Source organism: Protomyctophum parallelum, assembly GCF_964188405.1.
Source record: "Protomyctophum parallelum genome assembly, chromosome: 19".
NCBI lineage: Eukaryota > Metazoa > Chordata > Actinopteri > Myctophiformes > Myctophidae > Protomyctophum > Protomyctophum parallelum.
Window position 1 is genome coordinate 19181687 of NC_139717.1, and position 23704 is coordinate 19205390.

At 42.7% G+C, this 23704-nt stretch overlaps 3 protein-coding genes across 3 annotated transcripts in view; 2 read left to right on the forward strand and 1 right to left on the reverse strand.

The window, feature by feature from the left end:
* On the forward strand, positions 1 to 14901 carry LOC310876478 (ankyrin repeat and SOCS box protein 2-like). Its single transcript, XM_083790021.1, has 9 exons — positions 1 to 81; positions 2868 to 3200; positions 3896 to 4065; positions 6325 to 6480; positions 7079 to 7324; positions 9844 to 10015; positions 10649 to 11207; positions 12639 to 12798; positions 13595 to 14901. Exons 2-9 carry the CDS (start codon positions 2881 to 2883, stop codon positions 13750 to 13752), a joined length of 1941 nt encoding a protein of 646 aa, XP_083646147.1. The 5' UTR covers positions 1 to 81; positions 2868 to 2880; the 3' UTR covers positions 13753 to 14901.
* A 1325-nt stretch (positions 14902 to 16226) lies between these two features.
* LOC310876479 (ankyrin repeat and SOCS box protein 2-like) overlaps positions 16227 to 23704 on the forward strand; it is an 18535-nt gene continuing 11057 nt past the window's right edge. The window contains exons 1-3 of the mRNA XM_083790022.1: positions 16227 to 16366; positions 18526 to 18876; positions 19977 to 20128. Coding sequence (XP_083646148.1) covers positions 18533 to 18876; positions 19977 to 20128 — 496 coding nt within the window. The 5' untranslated portion in view covers positions 16227 to 16366; positions 18526 to 18532. The remainder of the gene's footprint in view (positions 16367 to 18525; positions 18877 to 19976; positions 20129 to 23704) is intronic.
* The window catches only part of LOC310876354 (uncharacterized protein), a gene marked incomplete at both ends in the record, with an annotated part of 3029 nt that continues 2508 nt past the window's right edge, over positions 23184 to 23704 (reverse strand). The window contains 2 exons of the mRNA XM_083789878.1: positions 23184 to 23269; positions 23480 to 23704. The exon at positions 23480 to 23704 is cut by the window's right edge and continues 1587 nt beyond it. Coding sequence (XP_083646004.1) covers positions 23184 to 23269; positions 23480 to 23704 — 311 coding nt within the window. The remainder of the gene's footprint in view (positions 23270 to 23479) is intronic.

Below are 23704 nucleotides of genomic sequence, written 5' to 3' on the forward strand. Positions count from 1 at the left end.
CAGTCATCAGAATGTATACAGCAGCTCTGTGTGGATGGAGAGCAGACTGCTACACTGCTGCATCTACACCAAACACTAAAGGTAGGTTCATCACACTGGGAGCACATACTACTAAAGCATGCTGTCGCTTTGTTTCATTCACCAGCGGCGGCGAAAGGCAGTGGGTTTTCAACCCTTTTCATATCCAAGGTCCATTCTTTATTTGGCATTGTAGCCAAATTGTATCAAATGGACAAGTAAGGGTCCATTTGGTTTCATTTTACACCCTCAAGATTGAGTTAAATCTATAAGGGTCCATTTGGCTACCAACTCTCCATCATTTAGCGGGGGACCACCAGGAACCCCCTCAAGGACCAACTGGTGGTCCCCGGACCACTGGTTGAAAACCACTGGGGAAATGTCATTGCTGTTGGGCAGAATTTGCAGAAACCTCTTAACAACTTGCTTGGTCACACTCCACTACAGTGTCTGTCACAAAAAAGCATCAAAAGTAGGAGATCCACAAGCTCCGTTATGTGGATTTGCCACTTTTTGCTACTTGAATTTGAATGCTGAAAAGTAACTGTTTTGGTGTGAGGTTTTTCCACGTGACAGAGATGTCGATATCTTCTTTACTTAAAGTTGCTTGTGTAAGTGAAACTGAAACTGTTTTGTTGTTTTATTTGTGTTAAAGCTCCATGTTCTGATAATCGCTATCAAATGTTTGCTCAGTGACAGGGATCTCCCCAGCTCTTAAAACAGAAAATTCAAGTTCAAGTGGGCTCAAATTTCATCCAATTATACCATAAAGGAATGCCCTACTTCATCATACAAGAGTGTCACACCAAAGTACTGGAAATAGCAGATCTACAAGCTCAGTTGTGAGCTTGTAGATCTGCTATTCTCACTGTAAACAGTAGCGCTGCACTGCGCAGTCCAGCTGCGTGGTGAACGGCAGATTACATCCCAGATGCTCGATGGATTTGGATTGGCTTGGCAATGCTTCTTAGCGTTCATAAAATCGCACTGAAAGTGATACGCTTTTGTCTACGACTGTAGTTGTCGTTATAGTTGTGGTGTTAAACGAAAATTACATATTTATAATTGAGCAGCTGAGACGAATTCTACACGAAGGGCTGTATTTTGCGTGTCTTAAGTACTAGGTCTTATTACTAATTATTATTAGTAATAAGACCTGGAGGCGTGGTCAATGCTCTTTGGCCACTCAAAATAGCCGAATGGCATTGATCACGCCTCAAGGTCTTAAGTTAAGTAATAAGACCTGGTACTTGAGACATGCAAAATACAGCCCTAATTATCCATAATGTATAAATGATGGGTAAGGAAGAGGTCGGGAAAGCTAGGCCTTTTTGGGGAGGGGTCAAAATAAATGACGGACTTAGACTGATATTCGCCTCAACTGCTCGTTCCCATGCTTACTAAAGGGCCACTTCACCACTTTTCAACATATGCCCACTGCAGCCCTCCTATGAGACACAGACTGTGTAGAAAAACTAGGTTTTAACATCAACACAGTGTTAAAAGTAAACACATGCAGCCTGAGTATTATCAATACAAAACGATGAACTTGAAATGTGAACTGTGATGTTGAAAAGTGTAAGGGCCATCCACAGCGAACACTAGAACTATAAAATATAGCTTTAAAACATCATTTGAACTCAATCGGTGGTGAACGATACAGTTATATTTATCAATGAGATAAAGTGCTTGGTGTGGAATGTCCTTAAGAGTGCAAGACTCTGCGAACTTGTATGTATTTTGTATTTTGTACATTACAAATCTATATAACCTCCACTGGACCATGCATTATGAAAACATCACATCCATGTTGTTACTGATAATACATAGGCTACGTAACATATGTAACAATAATAATATTACAAAACAAAAAAATATAACAAACAAAATATTACACATCACAGCTTTTCACACAATAGAGATTTGAGCCCAAGACATTTTAAAGATACACAACGTGTCACTTTGCAACACGTTGCATTAAACTTCTACTAAAGTATACTTTGATGCCAATACCTTGATTTGTACTTTACTCAAGTGAAGTTTGAATACTGGACTTTCACAGAGTATTGGTCAAGTAAAAACCCTCAAGTAAATATATATATATATAAAATAGTAAATGTGGAGAACCGGCTATGCAGTGACGTTGGACTGGGTTCAGCTCAGCTCAGGCCTGGCGTGCCGTGCGACCCAGTTGGCGTGCATTCATCCAGGTGTCATCTTACTGAGCATGTATCCACATAAACACTGACTGAGCCATGCTGGCCTGGTATAAATAGAGGATTCCTCCCGGTTATTGAATCCGTTTATGTGTCCGTCCCACTTTATTCGACCCCAAGACTTTTGTTTTTTTGCTCGATTATTTAGATATTTGATATTCAGTGTAATAAAACTCACGCCCCTCCTTTAAAAACCCATTCAACTCAGACCTGACTTCAACCATGTTAAACCTGTGGAAAATCTGCGTCCCTCATGCTTCTGGTGACTGATAATGTCCTTCTATTTAAAAAAAAAAAAATTATCCTGTGATTTTGCAACCCATGTTTTCACCCAGTGTCAATTATCTAATGCAATCCTGGGCGCTACACTTCCTCTGCCAACCTGGGGGGGGGGGGGGGGGGGGGGCAGCGGACTGACATCATGCTTCCTTCTATGCATGAGGAGTCCAAGCCCCAAAATATAATTTTCGGGGTCCTTGACATGAAATATTGAGCACCACTGATAAAGAAACATAGGCATTTCAGAAAACTGTCAGCATTTAGAAGACATTTTTAAAATTTCGATGTCAGGAAGTAAAAACATTGAGCAAACAAAATTTTCACCACTGTACATATATGTTTTCTTTGGTCCAGTGTCGGCAGCATCATGGACCCAGACGACTACAGCGTGTACAGCCACCTGTCTGATGACGAGCTGCTGCAGCTGGCCATAGAGCGCAGCCTCGTCGACAAGCGCCGCGCCCCCCCTGGGCGGTCGTCGACCAATCAAACGCTCCGCGGCAGCACAGAGAGGAATCCTCCGAGCCCCGGACCTGGCACACACGACGATGGCGGCTGCGGCCCGTCGTCGCCAGCCAATCGAACGCTCGCACATCCGCCGCCGAACCCCGCCGTCCCTCTGTGCTCCGGCGGCCACCACTCCCTCACCTCAACCTCACCGCACTTTGTCTTCAAGAAACTCAAAAAGTAGGTTGATCCATCGGTCGATTGATCGATTAATCAATCAGTAAATGTATGGTTTGAGTTTTACAGGAGTTCACCCCCCATATTTTTGAGTGGTGCAACCACTCCTACAACCATTAATGTCCGTGCCTATACCTATGTGTTGATATATGTGCACCTGTGACAATGAGCACGAGAATGAGTAGCAGTAGGGGCGCTGTTGTGCCAGAAACAGAGAGAGTGCTGCAGTTGCCTGCTAATGAGAGAGAGAGCGAGAGAGAGGAGGGGGGGGGGGGGGGGGGGTGTGATTTGTTTCTATAAATTACGCACAGATTCTTTTATTTTCGTTAAAGCAAGGGGTGTGTAACTGATATAAAATAAGTTATTTTGAGAGTGAACTTACTGTCTACTTACTGGATTGTCGACGTAAACAAGGAAGGGACAATTTGCACATCTCCGTCTGTGATAACGGAATTAACTTTATCTTCTCCCCCGCGAAGGTCTTAATTCCGAGACACATTTTAATCATTTTGACGTCACCTTTCATTGTGCGACCCATTCGTTTTGACCTGACTTTAGCAATGGACACCGGGGAAAGCATCTGTGTCATCGTCATTGTATGACCAAATGTGGCAAAGACGATGTTACTTGTACCACTGAAAGTGCGCGTGCGTTTGTGCGTGTGTGTGCGTGCGTGCGCATGTGCGTGCGTGCGTCAGAGAGCTCACCCACCTGCAGGGCATCCTGAGGAGTGGCGACGCCGAGGCGTTGGCGTGCCTGGTGAAGAGGAACTGCAGCTCTCTGACGGAACCCAACGACGAGGGCTGGATCTCTCTGCACGAAGCGGCCTTCTACGGAGCTCTGCCCTGTATGAACATACTCACTACAGGTATAGATACTATGGGGCTCTGCCCTGTATGAACATACTCACTACAGGTATAGATACTATGGGGCTCTGCCCTGTATGAACATACTCACTACAGGTATAGATACTATGGGGCTCTGCCCTGTATGAACATACTCACTACAGGTATGGATACTATGGGGCTCTGTCCTGTATGAACATGCTCACTACAGGTATAGATACTATGGGGCTCTGCCCTGTCTGAACATGCTCACTACAGGTATGGATACTATGGGGCTCTGCCCTGTCTGAACATGCTCACTACTACAGGTATAGATACTATGGGGCTCTGCCCTGTATGAACATACTCACTACAGGTATGGATACTATGGGGCTCTGTCCTGTATGAACATGCTCACTACAGGTATAGATACTATGGGGCTCTGCCCTGTATGAACATACTCACTACAGGTATAGATACTATGGGGCTCTGCCCTGTCTGAACATGCTCACTACAGGTATGGATACTATGGGGCTCTGCCCTGTCTGAACATGCTCACTACAGGTATAGATACTATGGGGCTCTGCCCTGTCTGAACATGCTCACTACAGGTATAGATACTATGGGGCTCTGCCCTGTCTGAACATGCTCACTACAGGTATAGATACTATGGGGCTCTGCCCTGTCTGAACATGCTCACTACAGGTATAGATACTATGGGGCTCTGCCCTGTCTGAACATGCTCACTACTACAGGTATAGATACTATGGGGCTCTGCCCTGTCTGAACATGCTCACTACAGGTATAGATACTATGGGGCTCTGCCCTGTCTGAACATGCTCACTACAGGTATAGATACTATGGGGCTCTGCCCTGTATGAACATACTCACTACAGGTATGGATACTATGGGGCTCTGCCCTGTATGAACATACTCACTACTACAGGTATGGATACTATGGGGCTCTGCCCTGTATGAACATGCTCACTACAGGTATGGATACTATGGGGCTCTGTCCTGTATGAACATGCTCACTACAGGTATAGATACTATGGGGCTCTGCCCTGTCTGAACATGCTCACTACAGGTATAGATACTATGGGGCTCTGCCCTGTCTGAACATGCTCACTACAGGTATAGATACTATGGGGCTCTGCCCTGTATGAACATACTCACTACAGGTATGGATACTATGGGGCTCTGCCCTGTATGAACATACTCACTACAGGTATAGATACTATGGGGCTCTGCCCTGTATGAACATACTCACTACAGGTATGGATACTATGGGGCTCTGCCCTGTCTGAACATACTCACTACAGGTATGGATACTATGGGGCTCTGCCCTGTATGAACATACTCACTACAGGTATGGATACTATGGGGCTCTGCCCTGTATGAACATACTCACTACAGGTATGGATACTATGGGGCTCTGCCCTGTATGAACATACTCACTACAGGTATGGATACTATGGGGCTCTGCCCTGTCTGAACATGCTCACTACTACAGGTATAGATACTATGGGGCTCTGCCCTGTCTGAACATGCTCACTACTACAGGTATAGATACTATGGGGCTCTGCCCTGCAGGGACGTGCAGAGAGTATTAGAGAGGCAGGGGCTGAAATCCACTTTTGGACAAAAATAATTGCAAAAAATAGCAGATCTGCTATTTTTCGAGGCGCAACCCAGCACTCTTTTAGCTATAGTGGAGATGCGATGTGGATTTCTAAACAAATTTGTTCAACGCAAAATACTGTGTTCATGGTCAGGAGACTGAAAATGCAATTCTCCTGAATGATTGATGTCTTCATCCAAGGACAACAACATATTATTTTGTTTATAGGGTATGGTGGTCCGTGGCTCAAATACTGAAATGAACAGGGTTAAAAATAAACACTGGTCTATACTGCATCTATATCATTCATTCATTCATTCATTCATTCATTCATTCATTCATAATTAAGTTGTATCTACAAGGATCGAAGTACTTGGAAAAAAAGCTGTCAAGATAGCAAATGACCTCCTCTCATCCACTCTGCAGGGAGTTCAAACCACTTCCCTCTGGTAGACGGTACAAAGTTCCAAAAGCTATAACCATAACATCTTTAAAAATTCAATGCCATTAAGGCACTAATTGATACCATGTCTCGCTAGATTTGTTTTTTTTTAATGTATTTGCCACTGTTGTCCTGCATTTTTGCCATGAAAATAATTGTGTAAGTGTTGTTGTTGTTGCTGTTTTGTTCATTGATTCATTGATTCATCCATCCACGTTGTTTCCTCCCCGTACCCTGCAGCTTACCCCAGCCTGGTCAACAAACGCACCATCCGGGGCCAGACACCGCTGGCCTTGGCCACTTCCTATGAGCGCGTGGCGTGTGTGGAGTTACTGCTGGAGCGAGGAGCCGACCCCAACATCACCAACACGGACCGGGAGACGCCCCTGTTCACAGGTAGGCATTAAAGGCAAGGCAAGCCAAGGCACATCTTTTTATATACAGCAGGCCTATATGGCAAATTTCAACAAGAAGGCAATGCCACGTGCTTTACACGAAACATCAAGCAAACTACTTGAGTATTTCCGATTTCCGATACTTTTACTTCTACTTCACTATACATGTCAGATGCAAATGTTGTACTTTTACTTCACTACTGTACGTTTATTTGAAAACTTTAGTTATTTTGTTACTTTGATACTTAATAACAAAACATTCACTTTCACACTTCAACCCTATATGCATTTCGGCCATTTGACAAATTTGAAGACACAAAATGTATATTTGTATTATTGCAAGAACCATGACTTTCATTATAGAATTGTAATTGTTTTCAGGCATCGTTCTGCCTAACGATGTCACAGTAGTTTCTGAACTGCCCACAGTCCTCCTATATGATACACGGATCGAGTACAGAATTGTTATTTGATCATGAACACTAGTGATGTAACGTTCAACTATATGAAGATAGATTGAAGAAAAAGTGGTCCTTTTAGTAAAACAATTGAGTATACTTGTCTTTTTCCCACGACTCTCTTTCTTTGTGTCTCTGCAGCGTGTGAGAGTCCTAACATCCACGCGGTGGATCTGCTGCTGCGTGCGGGAGCGTGCGTGAACGCGGCGTGCGTCCAGGGCAACACTCCGCTGCACGAGGCGGCGCGGCAGGACGCCATGGACATCTGCGGCCGGCTGCTGGTGGCCGGCGCCCGCATGCACGCTGCCAACGACTACGGGATACGGCCGCTGTTCACCGCCGCGCAGCACGGCTACGCCAGGGTCGTTCGCTTCCTCGCGGAAAAAGGTTTGTTGTGCAAAGATAATTATAATTATTGAAAATGAAAGTGACCGGACAATTGCTTCTCTCTCTGTAACTTTCTTGAACAAAACATTGTTGTGATTTGTTAAAGTTGTTGATGATGTACTTTTATTTGTACTTAATAAAATAAAAAACCGCAAACAAAAAAGGGTATCTCGATGGGTATCTAAATGGGCTTAATTTCCAGTGTTAAGAGGTGAGTGCTAGAGGGTGAAGTGGGGTCTGAAGCTGCTGGGAAATACCTATATGCTGTTGATTGTCTAAAAAACGGAAGTGCTGGAATTTTGGCGGAAGCGGGAAAAAAAAAAACTTCCAGGGCCCAGGGAAAGTTCACATGCCGTCTTTCTAGACACTCTGGGGTCGATTTAGGACTTCTATGTTACTTACTTCTATATTACTAATCTAATTACAGTATTATGATCTGGGGGCGTGTAGTATGTCATATTGCAATTTTGGGCATGTTAAGAAGCGCTTTTGACACCCCGCGGAGTGCGCAAAACGGCCTTGAATTAGTCATGGGTGTGTTTAAGGCGTGTTTGAGACGTACCCAATCAACATGTCCGTACTATTCTCTTTACCAGTCAGCTGATGTCACATACGGAATGCGCACTTTGGGGGTCGTGGTATGACATTTCTTCAGGCTGGCACCATAGAAGACATGACATGCCTTTGTCACATTTGGGTTAATTATTCCTATTGCACTGCATGCTGTCACCTTTATGCCTCAAAAGAACAGACCCACCTTTCAGATCGGAATGGAATTGCGAGTAGATAGCAGCATATTGGCAAATTGCCAATCCATGCGTAATTAATTAATTCGATAACGATAGAACCATGTACCATACAGCGAATGAAAGCAAGATTCATAAGGAATATGGAGATTTTTACATTTAATAAAACGGTTGAGAAATGAGAGAACCATGAGTGTTTATAGGCTAATATCAACGTTTTTTTATGAAAGACCAAACGGGCTGTGAACTTGAAGAGCTCAATCACCATCCCGACACGGAAGAAATATAGCCTAGTGCATGCATGTATATGCACTGTTGCACTTGCACACAGTAGCCTACACACGCTCTTTATTTGTTTCTATTGAAAAACACCAGTAAAATAACGTTTATTATATTTTATTTCATTCAAGTCACGACGAAGGAATGAGTTGAATGCGTGCTGCGTAATGCTGTGGCCCAGATGGTATGGTCTTCGCTGAGTTCGCTCGTCGCATTTTATTGAAGAAGACTTGAATCGGGTGTGATACAGCATATGAAAGCACATTTCCCACGGATTATGGAGATGTTTTTATTTATTTTTAAGGTTGAGAAATGAAAGAATTATGGCCGTTTCTAATCTCAACATTTTTTTTTAAATGACGCAAAACTGCCATGTCTCATAGAAACAAGTAAATAGGTCTATAAAAATAAGCGCATATAACAGGGGTCTGTAACCTATTTTAAATGAAGTGCCATGTTTTTATTTTCTAAATAGTGAGTCTGCCATATCCAGATTAATTTGAATGACACCACATTAAAATAAAAAAACATATTTTGATTGTCCACAAATATAAAGTTCTTCCTTCTTTTTAAATATGTTCTTGCACATTGTTATAATGATCATTATATAGGCTACCCCCCTGCAGTCAGAGTTCATAGTTTTAATGAATGAATGTGATGCATTGTGAGCTGGTATAGATCTGCTATTTTCAAAAGTAATATTTTTATTTAATTTTTGGATTAGCTGTCCTTAGTTGGGCAAATGCATTCATCTGGGGATCCTTGACATGGGAATGTGCTGTGTGACGATCACTGGTTTAAACAACATTAGGAGAAAAGCCCAAATAACCACTTTAGAAACAAGAAAAGCAACCACACAAAGCAACTTTACAGAAAAATAAGCCGCTTATAACAAACAGACATGGCAACACTCTACCAGCCTTCCAGAGCCGCTCAAGTGTCAAATCAAACAGTGCTTTTTGCGTTTATGAGGTGGTCAGACCCACGTCTAATCGTTATGCGCTGAGTGTCTTTAGGTCAAGGGGCTTAATAGCAAATTGCGCAAAGCGAGAATAATTAACATATGGACACTCCCACAATGCTAAAATATTCAGGGACGCGGTATGCCAAATGTGTGTGCGTTCAACACGGGCCGAGTGCGTTCAACACGGGCCGATATGCCTTTCATAATACGAATGTGCGCAGAGCGAGGCCAATTTATGTATCACGACCTGGTAAACTGCACCTTCAAAATCGACCTGTCTGCCTTAATTAGGTCGTGACCAGGCTTTTTTTTCTTTGCAGATGAGTAAAGCTGTGAGATTAAAATAATGTAGGTCTACCGTTTGGGAGCTGCCAGGAGGAAGCAGAGTTTGGGAATGCGTGGAGGAGCGTCCCAAACTCTCCACGATGAGCATGCTGATGTGCTCACATGCATTATGGAGATCTCTGTATATCTGTCAGTCCATGTCCCTGTTGTCACGGTTCAATGTGTTCTATATATTGTGTGTCCAGGTGCTGATATTAACGGCGCTGCAGCTGACGGTGCAACGCCGCTCTATGAAGCGTGCAAGAATGGTCACGTGTCCACCGTGGAGGTGCTGCTGTCTCTCAAAGCAGACGTCAACAGATCCACCAAGTCTGGTCTCCTGCCCATCCATGTGGCTGTGCAGAAAGCTCACACGCGGTCAGAACACTTCTCTTTTCTGGTTACTTTCCTATACACACAATGGTTCTCAAAGCACGATCCAGGGACCCCCAGGGGGTTCTTGACGTGGTTTCCATGCACTTCACGTCCAACCGTAATTCTAATTAAAATTCCTGCGACCATTCCTGATTTTCTTATTTTTTTGTCTTTTTGACCCGTTTCGACCCCGAGATAATGCTCTGCGTTTTATGTTTATCAATCCTTCCCTATGAAATGGCGATGAGGAGCTCGCACAAAAACACAATTTCACCCGCCTTCTTGATCCAATCCAATCCAATCCAATTTATTTATAAAGCACATTTTTATACAACAAGGTTGAAACAAAGTGCTGTACACAAAGAAATACTAGAATATCAAGGAAAAAAAAGCAACAACAACAGTACATAAACAGGGCAACATAAGGACACAATGCAGTGGAAGCAGCAACTCTTAATCAGTATGTTCAAATGCCAAGGAGTACAAGTGAGTTTTCAGACGTGATTCAAACACAGACAATGTTGATGTGACAATAACGTTTAAATAAACTGAGTTTGATTCAGATCTTTTGTACAGGAGATAAATCACACTTTCTGTTTTCCGGTGGTTTTTGCGTCTGCTTTTCTTTCCCCTCAGCGTTGTGTCCCTGCTGATTCCCGTCACCAGCCGGAGCATGATCACCGGCAGTGGCATCAGCCCGCTGCACATCGCCGCGGACCTCAACTGCAACGATATAATAGAAGTTCTCCTGGAGGCGGGATTTGACGCCAACTGCCAGCTGTCTAAAGAGCGGCGCGTCTACGAGGACAAGCGCAGCACGGCGCTCTACTTCTCCGTCTACAACAGCAACCTGGAAGCTGCCGAGGTCTTGCTGGAGGCCGGAGCTAACCCCAACCTGGACCTGTTCAACCCCCTGCTGGTTGCCGTCAGGAGAGGTTCTATGGAGATGGCGTCCCTCCTCCTGAAGTACGGAGCTGACGTGAACGCCTCCATCTCCAGCCAGCCCTCTGCGTTTCCCTCTGCGGTGCTCCTTAGCATGGACCACCTCCCCATGCTCAAACTGCTGCTGGACCACGGCTGCAACGCTCACTCCTGTTTCACGTGCGTCCACGACAGCGAGACCCTGCATCCCACACAGACGCTGAGTGAAGAGCAGAGGACCACGAATCATGCTGCTCCGCAGAGACGTCTGCAGGTGAGACCAGCTTTGTTTTCTATTCAAGCTCAATTATGTGAAAAAGAAAACGGAAAACACATGGTTTTGATTGTTGTCATTTAGGATTTATAGCAGACGTTATCCAGAAGTAAAAACCCCTGTGGAATTTAGGCTCTGTTCACACAGTTGTTTTTAGGTGTATCCGCAAAGGTTTTTTAATCGTATTGCCGTTTCGTCCACAGGTGACAGAATATGCTTGTGATATTCTGTGTCATGCTTGCACAGATACATCTGTAGTATCACAGGAGCAGAGTCACAGCCAAACTGTTACTGAACGCATTGACCATTGCAATAAATTATTATCCCTGACAAAAGTTGTGATAATGCCAGCCGTTGGTCGGAGACTCCATGAAGAACACACTGAACATTGCAATACATTATTATCCCTGAATAAGTTGTGATAATGCCAGCCGTTGGTCGGAGGAGGCTCCATGAAGTAGACAGGTCCACAAGTACATTTTAGGCTTTTTATTCACCTTGAAAAGTGCAGTGCAAGTCAGTACAAAAAATAAATAATACTGGCCAAAACAATGTTCCAATAAAACAAAATGAACACTTGAAAACTGCATAGATTCAAGAGACAAGCAGGAACTGTTACAGGCTTTTCCCTGGCTTGCAGTTCTCCCCTGTTGCCTCTCACCTAGCCTGAGACTGAACTGCCTCAACCTGCAGCAATCCTGCTCTTAAACAGGTGGGGCAAACCATCCTCTAATCAGTAAGTGATAATTAACTCACCACACGGCTAACTAAAGCCTACGAGTAATCTTCCACACTACTGTACATTACAGGGATATTAAATATACGAACACTGAACTATATGTCACCCAATTCATTTAGAGAACCTAACATAAATAAGACCAAACATAATACAAACATGAACAAACACCCCTCCTCCTCTACAGCACTTGGCACCCTCCAATCTAGAGAGGAGTGCCAGTACTGCAGAGGGGAGACAGGTGACAAACATAATGCAACTTCAGTGTCAATGAATACAAATATAAACATATTTAAAACTCTTTCAATCATTGTGTTAATTACTAAAAATGTCACTGTACAATTTATGAACCGTCACTTCCATTCCAGCTGGTTTGTCAATGATCAAGTTGACTGATTATCCACACTCTATACGTCCAACCGGGGAAACTCCCCCCTGTCAGGTGAAAAGAAGTGGCTTGGACTCCTCATGCATAGACGGAAGCATGAGGTCAGTCCATTGCTCTCCCCAGGTTGGCAGAGAGAGTGTAGCGCCCAGGATTACATTAGACAATTGACATTGGGTGAATAAAATGGGTTACAAATTGGGGGGGGGGGGGAAGTAATCACGCCACTCAAACAAATACTAAATCGTTCAGTGCAGGGAGCGCGCCTTCAGGCTTACACTGCATTTTCCACCCTGTCTATCCTGTGTAGTTCTGTGACGCTGTGTCCAAGCCGTCCATCAGCTCTTGGGGTCTTGTGGGACCTCTCATTTCTCTGCTGTTGAACTACGTCAGCCACGTCAGGCTGTGTTCCAGACTGATGGAACATCTGGTCTCGTCTCCACTCTGGACCGAAATCAAGATCAAAGCAGGTATGCGTTTATCATCTGGTCTCCAATGAGAGAGACAGTTTAGGAGAGACATACAATAGGATAGATCAGAGAGAGACCGTGTAGTAGGAGAGAGAGAGAGACATACTGTTGAAGAAGGCATGCCCAACACCTGTCATCAGGCTGGTCATGGACCTGCATGTGCTGCAAAGCATATCACCATAGTGGAAGTGTCCTGTTGTTCACCTGGAGGTAGTTGACACACGCTGATAGTCCACTGTGCCTTAATATCACACGAGTAAGTCAGTTGTCATGGAAACAACTACAACAACAATTCACCCACTGTTTTACACCTGTTAACCTGTGATGCGACAATAACAATGATTCTGACACAGCTGAGAGGGAGAGACAGACAGGACAGCTGATAGAGAGACAGTGTAGGAGAGACAGACAGGACAGCTGATAGAGAGACAGTGTAGGAGAGACAGACAGGACAGCTGATAGAGAGAGACAGTGTAGGAGAGACAGACAGGACAGCTGATAGAGAGAGACAGTGTAGGAGAGACAGACAGGACAGCTGATAGAGAGAGACAGTGTTGGCGGGACAGATAGTAAAACAGCCGAAGAGACACAGTAGAAGTGATTCAGATCAGCAATTTTGAGATGTTCTTGCAGGCCCTAGTTAAAATTATATCATATGACAGTGTGTGTGTGTGTGTGTGTGTGTGTGTGTGCGTGCGTGCGTGCGTGCGTGCGTGCGTGCGTGCGTGCGTGCGTGCGTGCGTGCCTGCCTGCCTGCCTGCCTGCCTGCCTGCCTGCGTGCGTGCGTTTGTTACAGTGCCTCCTCATCCTCTCATGCAGCTGTGCAGACTGAGGATCAGACATCTGGTTGGTGTCGGCAGGTTAAAGCTCCTCAGGGATTTAGATCTTCCTTCCAGACTCATCAAGTTCCTCTGCTATGAAGATGAAAGTTGTTCACTGGACCTGGACACTTGACCGTACAAGCTTGCAACTCGTCACAACTCAACACATTGTGGGCTTGTAGATCGGCTATACTTTTGGCGAAGAGATTTGGTGCAGGGGGGAAAAAGTGGTCCAAGTACAGAGCCAACTCAGGTCTGTTTTATTAAAGTGGTGCTAGCTATATCACGAATAAAATAAAACGCATTACATCATCATTAAATTATCCGGGGAACGCCTACTGAGTGGCAAAAAAGCCTGACTTTCTGCCTTTGACAGTCTATACATCCAAACAGACGTAGGAATCTCACACTAATTGTGACCCGACCAGGTACTACGTGTAAATATGTAGATCATTTGTTTGGTTTTATTGATTCAGTGGCGCGAGGCAGCGAGCGAGGAGAGACATACAGGCAGGGAGAGGGAAATGCTTATCTCAGTGATGCATGCAGGAGGAGCCCATGCATACTTTAGATTAGAGCGCATTATTTAATAATTGTAAATACAATATAAAATAGTCCCCAGGCGCGCTGTGACGTCATCAAAATATTAGCTAATCCGATAACCCGATTACTCCCTTTTTTGGATGTCACAGGCTCTTTAAGTCTTAGAAAGACTAGCTTCTTTATGATGTACTGTACATATTATGTGTGCCTTAATTAGTCTGTGTCGCTGCTGCTAAAGATAGAAAGATACAGGGTTATTTCATGTCTCGGCCCTTACTGTGCTTTTGTTAGTCATAGGCCATTTAAATTGTGTTTATTTGGCTAGAGTGTATTTCAAACACTTTTGTATAATATGGTTTCTTTGTACCTTTGTACCAGCCCACTTAATTTATAGGATGCTCTGATTTAGGACACACTCACCTCAGTCACCTGCAGGTGTGCTTTCCTTCTGCCAAATACCCTGAATACCTCAGTGCAGTGGTTTTCAACACTTTTCATATCAAGGTCCAGAGCCACAGACCACCATATATTTGATGACCACCATTGGACCCAACAATATTATTTTGAATATTTTGTTATCGTTGGATCTCGTGTACGTCCACAATTGGCATGCTGTATTGATGTGTTACCATTGGAAAGATAACAGGCAAATGTTGATCAAAATAACAATTCTTCTACATTCTCTAATTGTAGACCTCTTGTAAATCAAGTAATGCAGATGTTTAACAATAATTTAACTCTTGAGAGTGTATAATGAAACCAAATGGACCCTTATGGGTCCATTTGGTTTCATTTTACACTCTCAAGAGTTAAAGACCTTAATTTGGTTACGAACACTCCATCATTTAACTGGGGACCACCTGGAACGGCCACTGGTGGTCCCCGGACCACTGGTTGAAAACCACTGCCTTAGTGGTCCAAAGGTTGGTGAATAAATGTACATCGCATCGTGGCTACGAGTTGTACAGCCTCTTCTTTTATCTTCTTTTTGGACTGTGGTCTGCAGAACCTTGTCAAGGCTAGCTGTATTGGAGCACTCAGAAAATATAAGGACACAATAATGAGACAGAGACAACAACAGACGATGAGAGATGTAAAAGTATTCGAATGCTGGAGCCAGACGTATACAGTACATATCGCAATGCGGACACTCTGGCCTGACTCCCATGTACAACAATTTACTCACAGCGTATATAGGCCTACCCACCAAAACACAGTTGTGCCACAGCCAGGGCTGGATTTACTGTAACACTGGGCCAGGCTGCGGGCTAGCTGTACTGGGCCTTTCAATGATGAAAGAAGTATTGCAATCCAATTCAAGTGAGATTTGTGTTTAGTTATAGCCTATTGTATATCGTCGCTGTCGGGAGGAAACCACCTAACTCTTTTTTTTATGTATCAATACTATTGAACACCTTTTACGTCTATGTGTTGGTTAAATCATATTCAATCATATTAAACCAATGAAATGTATTGACCCTCAAACTCTCGGCAATATATAAAGTCACAATTACCAACTTTGAAATACAAGGTTTTATTCATTTAAATGAAAGCATTATATTTTCATTTCCTGAAAAATGAACATTTTGGACTTATGCAGGTGATCGCGGCAACAATATATAGTCAGAAATTGAGCCAAGGCCTATGATGGTGAAACAATACAAGTTTGAGATACCATGGCCCTCTTCCTGTTTATTGTTGCAAGACTCACATGACATATCATTTAAACTAGCACTTGAAAAGGGCAAAGACCATCACAAAATGTACCCTCTCTCTCTCTCTCTCTCTCTCTCTCTCTCTCTCTCTCAGCTGTCACTATACTGTCTGTCTCTCGTACACTGTTTGTCACTCAGCTGTCTTATACTGTCTGTCTCTCTCTCAGCTGTCCTATACTGCCTGTGTGTGTGTGTGTGTGTGTGTGTGTGTGTGTGTGTGTGTGTGTGTGTGTGTGTGTGTGTGTGTGTGTGTGCGTGTGCGTGTGCGTGTGTGTGTGTGTGTGTGTGTGTGTGTGTGTGTGTGTGTGTGTGTGTGTGTGTGTGTGTGTGTGTGTGTGTGAAAGAGAGAGAGAGAGAGAGAGAGAGAGAGAGATACATAGATCATGTATCTGGTCAGTCAGTCTAAGAATAGTCACAAACAGAGACTGTTTGCAAGTCTGACACGTGAAGAGAAGAGGAGAGAGATTAACCACAACCTTTGGTATAAAAGTAAGAACATCTACTGCAAATATTAACATTACTTAACATTACTACTATGGTTACTTAACATTACATTACACTATGGTTACTTTAACATACTTAACAATGCATTACTACTGTGGTTAGTCAGATTTTCGTCAGATCATTGTGAGCTCGTGGATCGGCTATTTTCGAAATATGTCCGAAATGTGGGCTATATATAAGGCTGAAGTGGTAAATCTATATGGTTTGTAATAATACAAATCTACAAAGAAACTAATAACAAAAGTTTTCAAATAAATGTAGTGGAGTAAAAGTACAATATTTGGATCTGAGATGTAGTGCAGTAGAAGTGAGTAGAAGTATTGGAAAATTACATTACTCAAGTACTCAAGTTTTATAGAAATCAAGTGAAGTCATTATAATAATTTTAATAATTGTTTATTTGGGAAATGAACGCGACTTTTGCGTCTCTAAGTAGTGGAGCACGGACATTCCACAATCAACCTCTATCATTGCACTAAGTACAAAGATATTAGCTTGGTTATTACCTCCCAGCGGACTGGCACGGATCTAATGTTTGATTTTAATTATACGCATGTGATATCCCCTCCTATGTCCAGCTTGTAGTGTATAGTGCTATACCACAAACGTTGTCCTACACGAACATTAAACCCATTGACAATGAACGGACAATTCTGAGTGTTTGTGTAAAAAACACAAACATTGCGTAAAACATTGAAGACGAAGGTGAGGACGCAGATTCTGATTGGCCCGGAATGAGATGATGTATGATGATGTACAATGATAAGATCGCCCCTCACGGGTGTGACATAATTGATTGATTGAATAGTTTATTAGACATATGAATAATGCTCTTATAATCGTACATCATCATGAAGTAAAATAGACACTACTGTAGGCCTATTTGCTCTTCTCCATTCATTGTCAATGGGAATTTGTAGGACAAAAATACAGATTTGCTCAGACACATGTAATGACGTAATTTCTCCATTCATTGTCAAAGGGAATATAATGTTTGTGTAAGATGAAAATGTACACTAATATAGCTGAATATAAGAGGGGCTAGTGTCCCTCAAAAACAGCAACAGAGTACAGTCAAACAATTATTCCAAAGGGGTTTACAACTTTAGGCCCAAAGAATCAAATGCTTTATCGTCATCGTCCTCAAAACAACAACCTCACAATTTTCTGGAGCAGTCGCTGTTCACCGGGATCCTGGATGGCTGGATTCTAGACTTAAAACTAGAAATGAACTCTGTCGAGCTGCCATCTTGCACTTTGCACACAACCTACCGTCCCTCCCCCCCTTCTGCCACCAGTTTGACACCTCTGGTCTATTCTAGACCACCCAACGTGTGAGGATGTCATGCATATGTATATTCTCTTTCCCATTGTAAATTGCAAGCTTCTTTGACAGATGGTCAAATAGAAAGTATCAGCATCCATGGACTTCTTAAGTTATGTCAAATCAATTTAATTTGTCATAAACAGGCTCCAATCAAGTTATTGAGACATCAGAGTTATGTCTATATAAATCAATGGGTTCTAAATGTCCTATAAAAGTTTGAAACTCAAATTGGTTACGTCATCCATATTATGTCATTGTTGCCGCTCGGCCAATCTGGGATTGTGTATTTCGGTGGCCCCCTCGGCCAATTGGATTGGCTCCGTATATTGGTGCCGTTGCTCGGCCAATCAGGGATTGACTGATGACGTAACTATGTATATTTATGTAAATATACACAATCCCTGATTGGCCGACTTAGTCACCGACATATGCAGCTGAAAACAGTACTTATTGCGCAAGTAATAATTGAGTACCACAGACGAAAAACAGTCCAAGTCCAAATTTCATTTTGACCCCTCCACGAAAAGGCCTCGTTGTCCTGAACCCTTATCTATCATTTATACATTATGGATCAATAGTGTGGACTTAGACAGTTTTTCGTCTGTGGCATTCAATTGATGAGAAAATCTCTACGGGACAAAATAATGGAGTGAATTTGAGTGGAAAAACTAAATGGCAGCCACTGCTATGCTCCATACTGTACATGCTGTTTATTGCACCTGAAGAAGGCCTAATATTCCCCTTTGTGATCCAGCACCAGTCATAATATCTGGATGTGCTTGCAACTCAAAATTGTCTTGTTATTCTCCCTTATCAGCATCACCATGGAGACAGCCGGACCTTCTGGAGCCTGCTCTGGTCCGTCGTTAGACTATTCTGTCTACAACCTGTCTGATGAGGAGCTGATCCAGATAGTCATCGAACGCAGCCTTAGTGAAGACCACAATAAAACTCCATCCACGGATACCAGACCAACTCCATGTCCGCCCAATGCAGAAGTCAGACAGCCCAGCAGCACCCGACACCTTCACAGAACCAGCACTCAACCAGGCACCCCACACCTTCACAGAACCAGCGCTCAGCCAGGCACCCCAGTGACCCCACACCTTCACAGCACCAGCTTTAACTACAATTTCCAGAATCCTCCGACTGCAAAACCGCCAGACGTGTAGGTGCCTGTCGGACGAGTGCATGAACACACCTGTTCATTTCAGTTTAGACGTTAGGCTATAGATACTGGTGAATCATGACCATATAACATTTTGTGGAGGAAAGAAATTATTAATTATATGGCCTATTTAATAAATACCCTTTGTATAGCGGTTTACATTTTTCTTTCTTCACAGAATCAAAGGTGTTATATGGTCATGATTCACCAGGATCCTGGATATCTGCATGGATTCTAGGCTTAAAAATAATTGATATATTTCTAAATCTCTATTGGAAAAAAAAAAGTGTTTTTCGGGTCCATGCAATAGACATCCTCGCCCGGGCGACCCGACAGAGGCCGATCAGACCCCGGCCTGTGTCCAAGTGGCATGATACTTGGCTGAGGGAAGTAGGGGGGCTGGAGCACCCCCTCCCCCCAGGCACAGCCCCCCCTCGGACAGGAGGGGAAAGATAATAATAATTTTAATCTAAACAGATTTAATATAGTATAGGCCTAATAAATCTGCTGTATCACAGTATTGGTGCGTACTTAGAGGGGAAGATATTTGATAGCTCGTGAGATTTTAGCAGCAGGTGTTAGCAACACTAAGGGGTCTCTATAGGCCATAAATTGGCAACTGCATGGCGACCCGAGGGCCACATGCACCACCCCCCACACACACACACACCTTCATATTGATATTTATTTCAGTTATACAATTCCAAACATGACCTGCTTTAATTACTTCTATAGTATGAATGTTATTGTCTTTTTATGTCCAATGTAGCCTATATTTGCATTTAAGTTCATAAAGTTAACATAAGAAGTAACTAAATGCATTTTAATTTAAATAAACATGTTACTTTGCAGGATTCCAATTCAAATTTAGCAAAAATAGCAGATCTACAAGCTATTACTACAATCAACAATCTGTGAGCTTGTATATTAGCTATTGTCAGAGCGAGGCGCCACATTGGTCCAGTGCTCAGGGATCGTAATTATAAAACTTTGAAGAAAAAAAAACTTGGGAAAAGAGCTCCTGAACTATGCTCGGCATCGCATAACACAAGCTGTGATGATGTTTACATTACAGTATGCGGTTGTGCATTGTTTTCTAGGGAGGAGGATCCTCAGTTTGCGAAGATAAGGGCGATAAGGACGCTACTCAAACTCCACGTGTTGTCCAGCAAGCCTGACTGGCTGTCCATCCACCAGGCTGCCTTCCATGGCCAGGAAACCTGTCTCAGAGTGTTGCTGACAGGAAACACAGGTAACAGGCCCTTTCTTCTTGTCCTGCTGAGTAACATTTGAATAATAATAATAATAATAATAATAATAATAATAATAATAATAATAATAATAATAATAATAATAATAATAATAACAATAATAATAACCAGTAAGACGCCTGAGGGTGCGTGCATCGGCCTGGGTGACAGCATAGGCTAATGCTGGGCGAGCGCTGGCGCTTTGGCATGGGGGGGGGGGGGGGGGGGGGTAAGATCTTAAGTGTCGGGCCTGTTGAGAACTCTAGTTTTAGCCGACTGCCAGGCACAGCTGCACAAATAACTTCGGGGAAAGCCCGTCTAGCTTTTGAATGGACAGGTATGAGTCAAAAGGGAGACATCGAAGAGGAAGGATGGATGGGGAAGGATCATTATGGTCTTACCATTTAACAAAAAATACTATACATTCAAGCTGTTTATGTTGGGATAGGGGCCAACATTTCAATAACGGTGCATCCATAGTTTTGGAATAAAGAGGCATTGCTTTTTTCAAATTCATTATTTATAAGCATTTTTTTTCAGAATGGATGAAATTATTATATTTTTTTAATACAGAATGAGATCATATCGACATCGGTTATATTGGCCATATCAGCAATATGGGCGATATCGGATATTGATATTGGCCAAAATGTCCCATTGGTACATCCCTAATTATAATGCATTATATTTGTGCTCTATAGCACCTTTCATGATATGAAATGCAGCTGCTAGAAATAAAAAAAAAGTGCTAGGAAAAAAAGAGCATAAACCAATACAAAAAATATAGCTGCAAGCAGCGATAACAGTGGCCAAGCAGGAAAGCAACAAGAACAATATGCACAATAAGTCATAGAAACATGGGAGACTTAATTTGTGTGAAAGCTCACTGAATGGACCATGGCAGGGACTGGACACAGACTGAAACAATTCTGGCAGTCAATGTGTTTTAAGACTGATCATGACATGAATATGTAATGCACGATATGGACAAAATTTCATATCCCTGTATTAATGCCAAATTAAATACATTTTATTACCGTTAAAATGTTATATTCGGCCCAGGCCGTAGCGTAACGGTCTGGGCACCGGACTGGTGATCCAGTCGCGGTGTGCCGCGGGTTCGACTCCCGGACCCGACACGGCCTTTACCGCATGTCATCTCTCTCCCGTTTCCTGTCAGCCTACTGTCTGTCCCTTAAAAAAAAAATCAATAAAGGCGTAAGCCGCAAAAAAATATCTTATAAAAAAAAAAAAAAAAAAAATGTCATATTCAACATTGAACACTAAAAACTATTCAAAACTATTCAAAAAGGTGTGTTCTTGAGTTTGCGAATGCACAGGACGAGGGCTAACAAATACAACGCACCGTACAGTTCTGTAGTACAGTCCCCCTCCCCTCCCACACACACACACGCATAGAAGAGGGAGAAACAGAGTGGTGGTTTATTTTCCGAGGGGCACAGGCGAAACAGTGGGGTGGTGCTGGCTTTAGAAGTGGACAATACTGGACGATATATCACAATACCGTTGCCTTTTTGAGATACTGATATTGTGCATGTTCATACCTCGATAATATAATAACAATATATTGTGCAGCCTTAATTCATATAGGTCTATACAAGCAGGTCAGATATAAATGCAGTGGTATGACGCAGACACAAGGGCTCAATGCTTTCTTGTGTGGTGTGCACACTTCATTGAGCTTTTGCAACTATGCCGAACCCTAACTTTAACACTAACCTTTACTTCACAAGACCTATACCTAATTATGTCCTTAACCTCACAAAAGAACCGGGGGTGTAGCACCAAATTCTGGGCCCTGGGACAAGCAATCTACATGGGCCCCACATGGAATATTTTGTGTGTTTTTAAGTAATCCAAGCTTTCAAGAAAGAGAGGGCCACACCTTCTGTCAGAATGCCCTCAGGAAAAACATATCCTTTCTGCATGACGCCATTAAAAAACAGCTATATAAAATATATTGTTGCTGGAGGAAACCTTCTATCTCCATTTTGAGGCTTTCCCCCCCATAAATCATTGCTATTGAACACCCTTTACGTCTGTGTGTTGTTTCCAAAATATTGAATGAATACATGGAAAGTAGTAGCAAAAACGCTTTAGACAAAACCTCTTAACTCCATTGGGCCCTCAAACTGTCTGCTAAAGCAACTAACTCCACCACATCTCCACCTCTCATGCAAGTAAATGACAATATATAAACATTGATGAGGCAGTATTGCTTTGTTTTCAAAATATAAGGTTTTTTTGAAGGTGGTTTGAACATAAACATAAACGTGAGTACATTAATCAGGTGAGACATCACATGCCATTAATTGGGTGGAAATCTATTGATAACGTAATCAATAATTAAATTAAAACTATTGTTAAAGTTAATAAATAATTAATATGCGTTTGGGTCTGCACTGAGTAGCGGACACTCAAATTGTGATTCAGATTAGGCCCCTCCCACTAACTTTGGACGCCAAGAAAACAGAAACAAAATTAAACTGTAATATGCTATACAATACATGTTACTTATAGGTCAGCAATTTTCAAAAAGCCTAAAGGTACATAGGGCTGAAGTGGTTAATGTATGTTCTGTGATGTATGTTAATGAAAATATCTAAAGAAACAATTTTATTAAATTTATAAAGTACAATAATTACTAATGAAGTAAAAGTAATACTTTAATACAGTATAATTAGGTATTAAGTATTAAGTATTAAAATTATTAAAGCACATGTGTGCATGTGTGCGTGCGTGTGTGTTGTATCGGTAAGTGTGCACCACTACTTTGCCCAAAGACTCTTACAATGTGATGTTGTTTGAAGTGAGACTTTACAGAGAACATTTTTACTCCAAATCTCCAACTCTCAGCGGTGTCTTCTCTCCTCTATGAGTTATCTCATGACATATGAGACTACTTCTCTGGCTGAACATTTTCCCACATTGGTCACAGTGGTATGGCTTATGTCCTGTATGAGTTATCTGGTGATGTCTGATACCACTGATTTAGCTGAATCGTTTACCACACTGGTCACAGGCATAGGGCTTCTCTCATGTATGAGTTATCTGGTGAATTTTGAGACTACTTCTCTGGCTGAACATGTTCCCACACTGGTCACAGTGGTATGGCTTATGTCCTGTATGAGTTATCTTATGACGTGTGAGATTAGATTTCTGGTTGAACCTAGTCCCACATTGGTCACAGGGGTAGGGTTTCACTCCTGTATGAATTATCTGGTGTTCTTTGAGACCACTGCTCCTGCTGAACCTAGTCCCACACTGGTCACAGGCGTGGGGTTTCTCTCCTGTATGAATTCTCTGGTGAATTTTGAGACTACTGTTCTCACTGAATCGTTTCCCACACTGGTCACAGTTGTAAGGCTTCTGTCCTGTATGAATTAGCTGGTGTCGTTTCAGATGACTGCGTCCGCTGAACCTGGCCCCACATTGGTCACAGGGGTAGGGCTTCTCTCCATTATGAATTCTCTTATGAATTTTGAGATTACTTCTCTTGTTGAACATTTTCCCACACTGGTCACAGTCGTATGGCTTATGTCCTGTATGAGTTATCT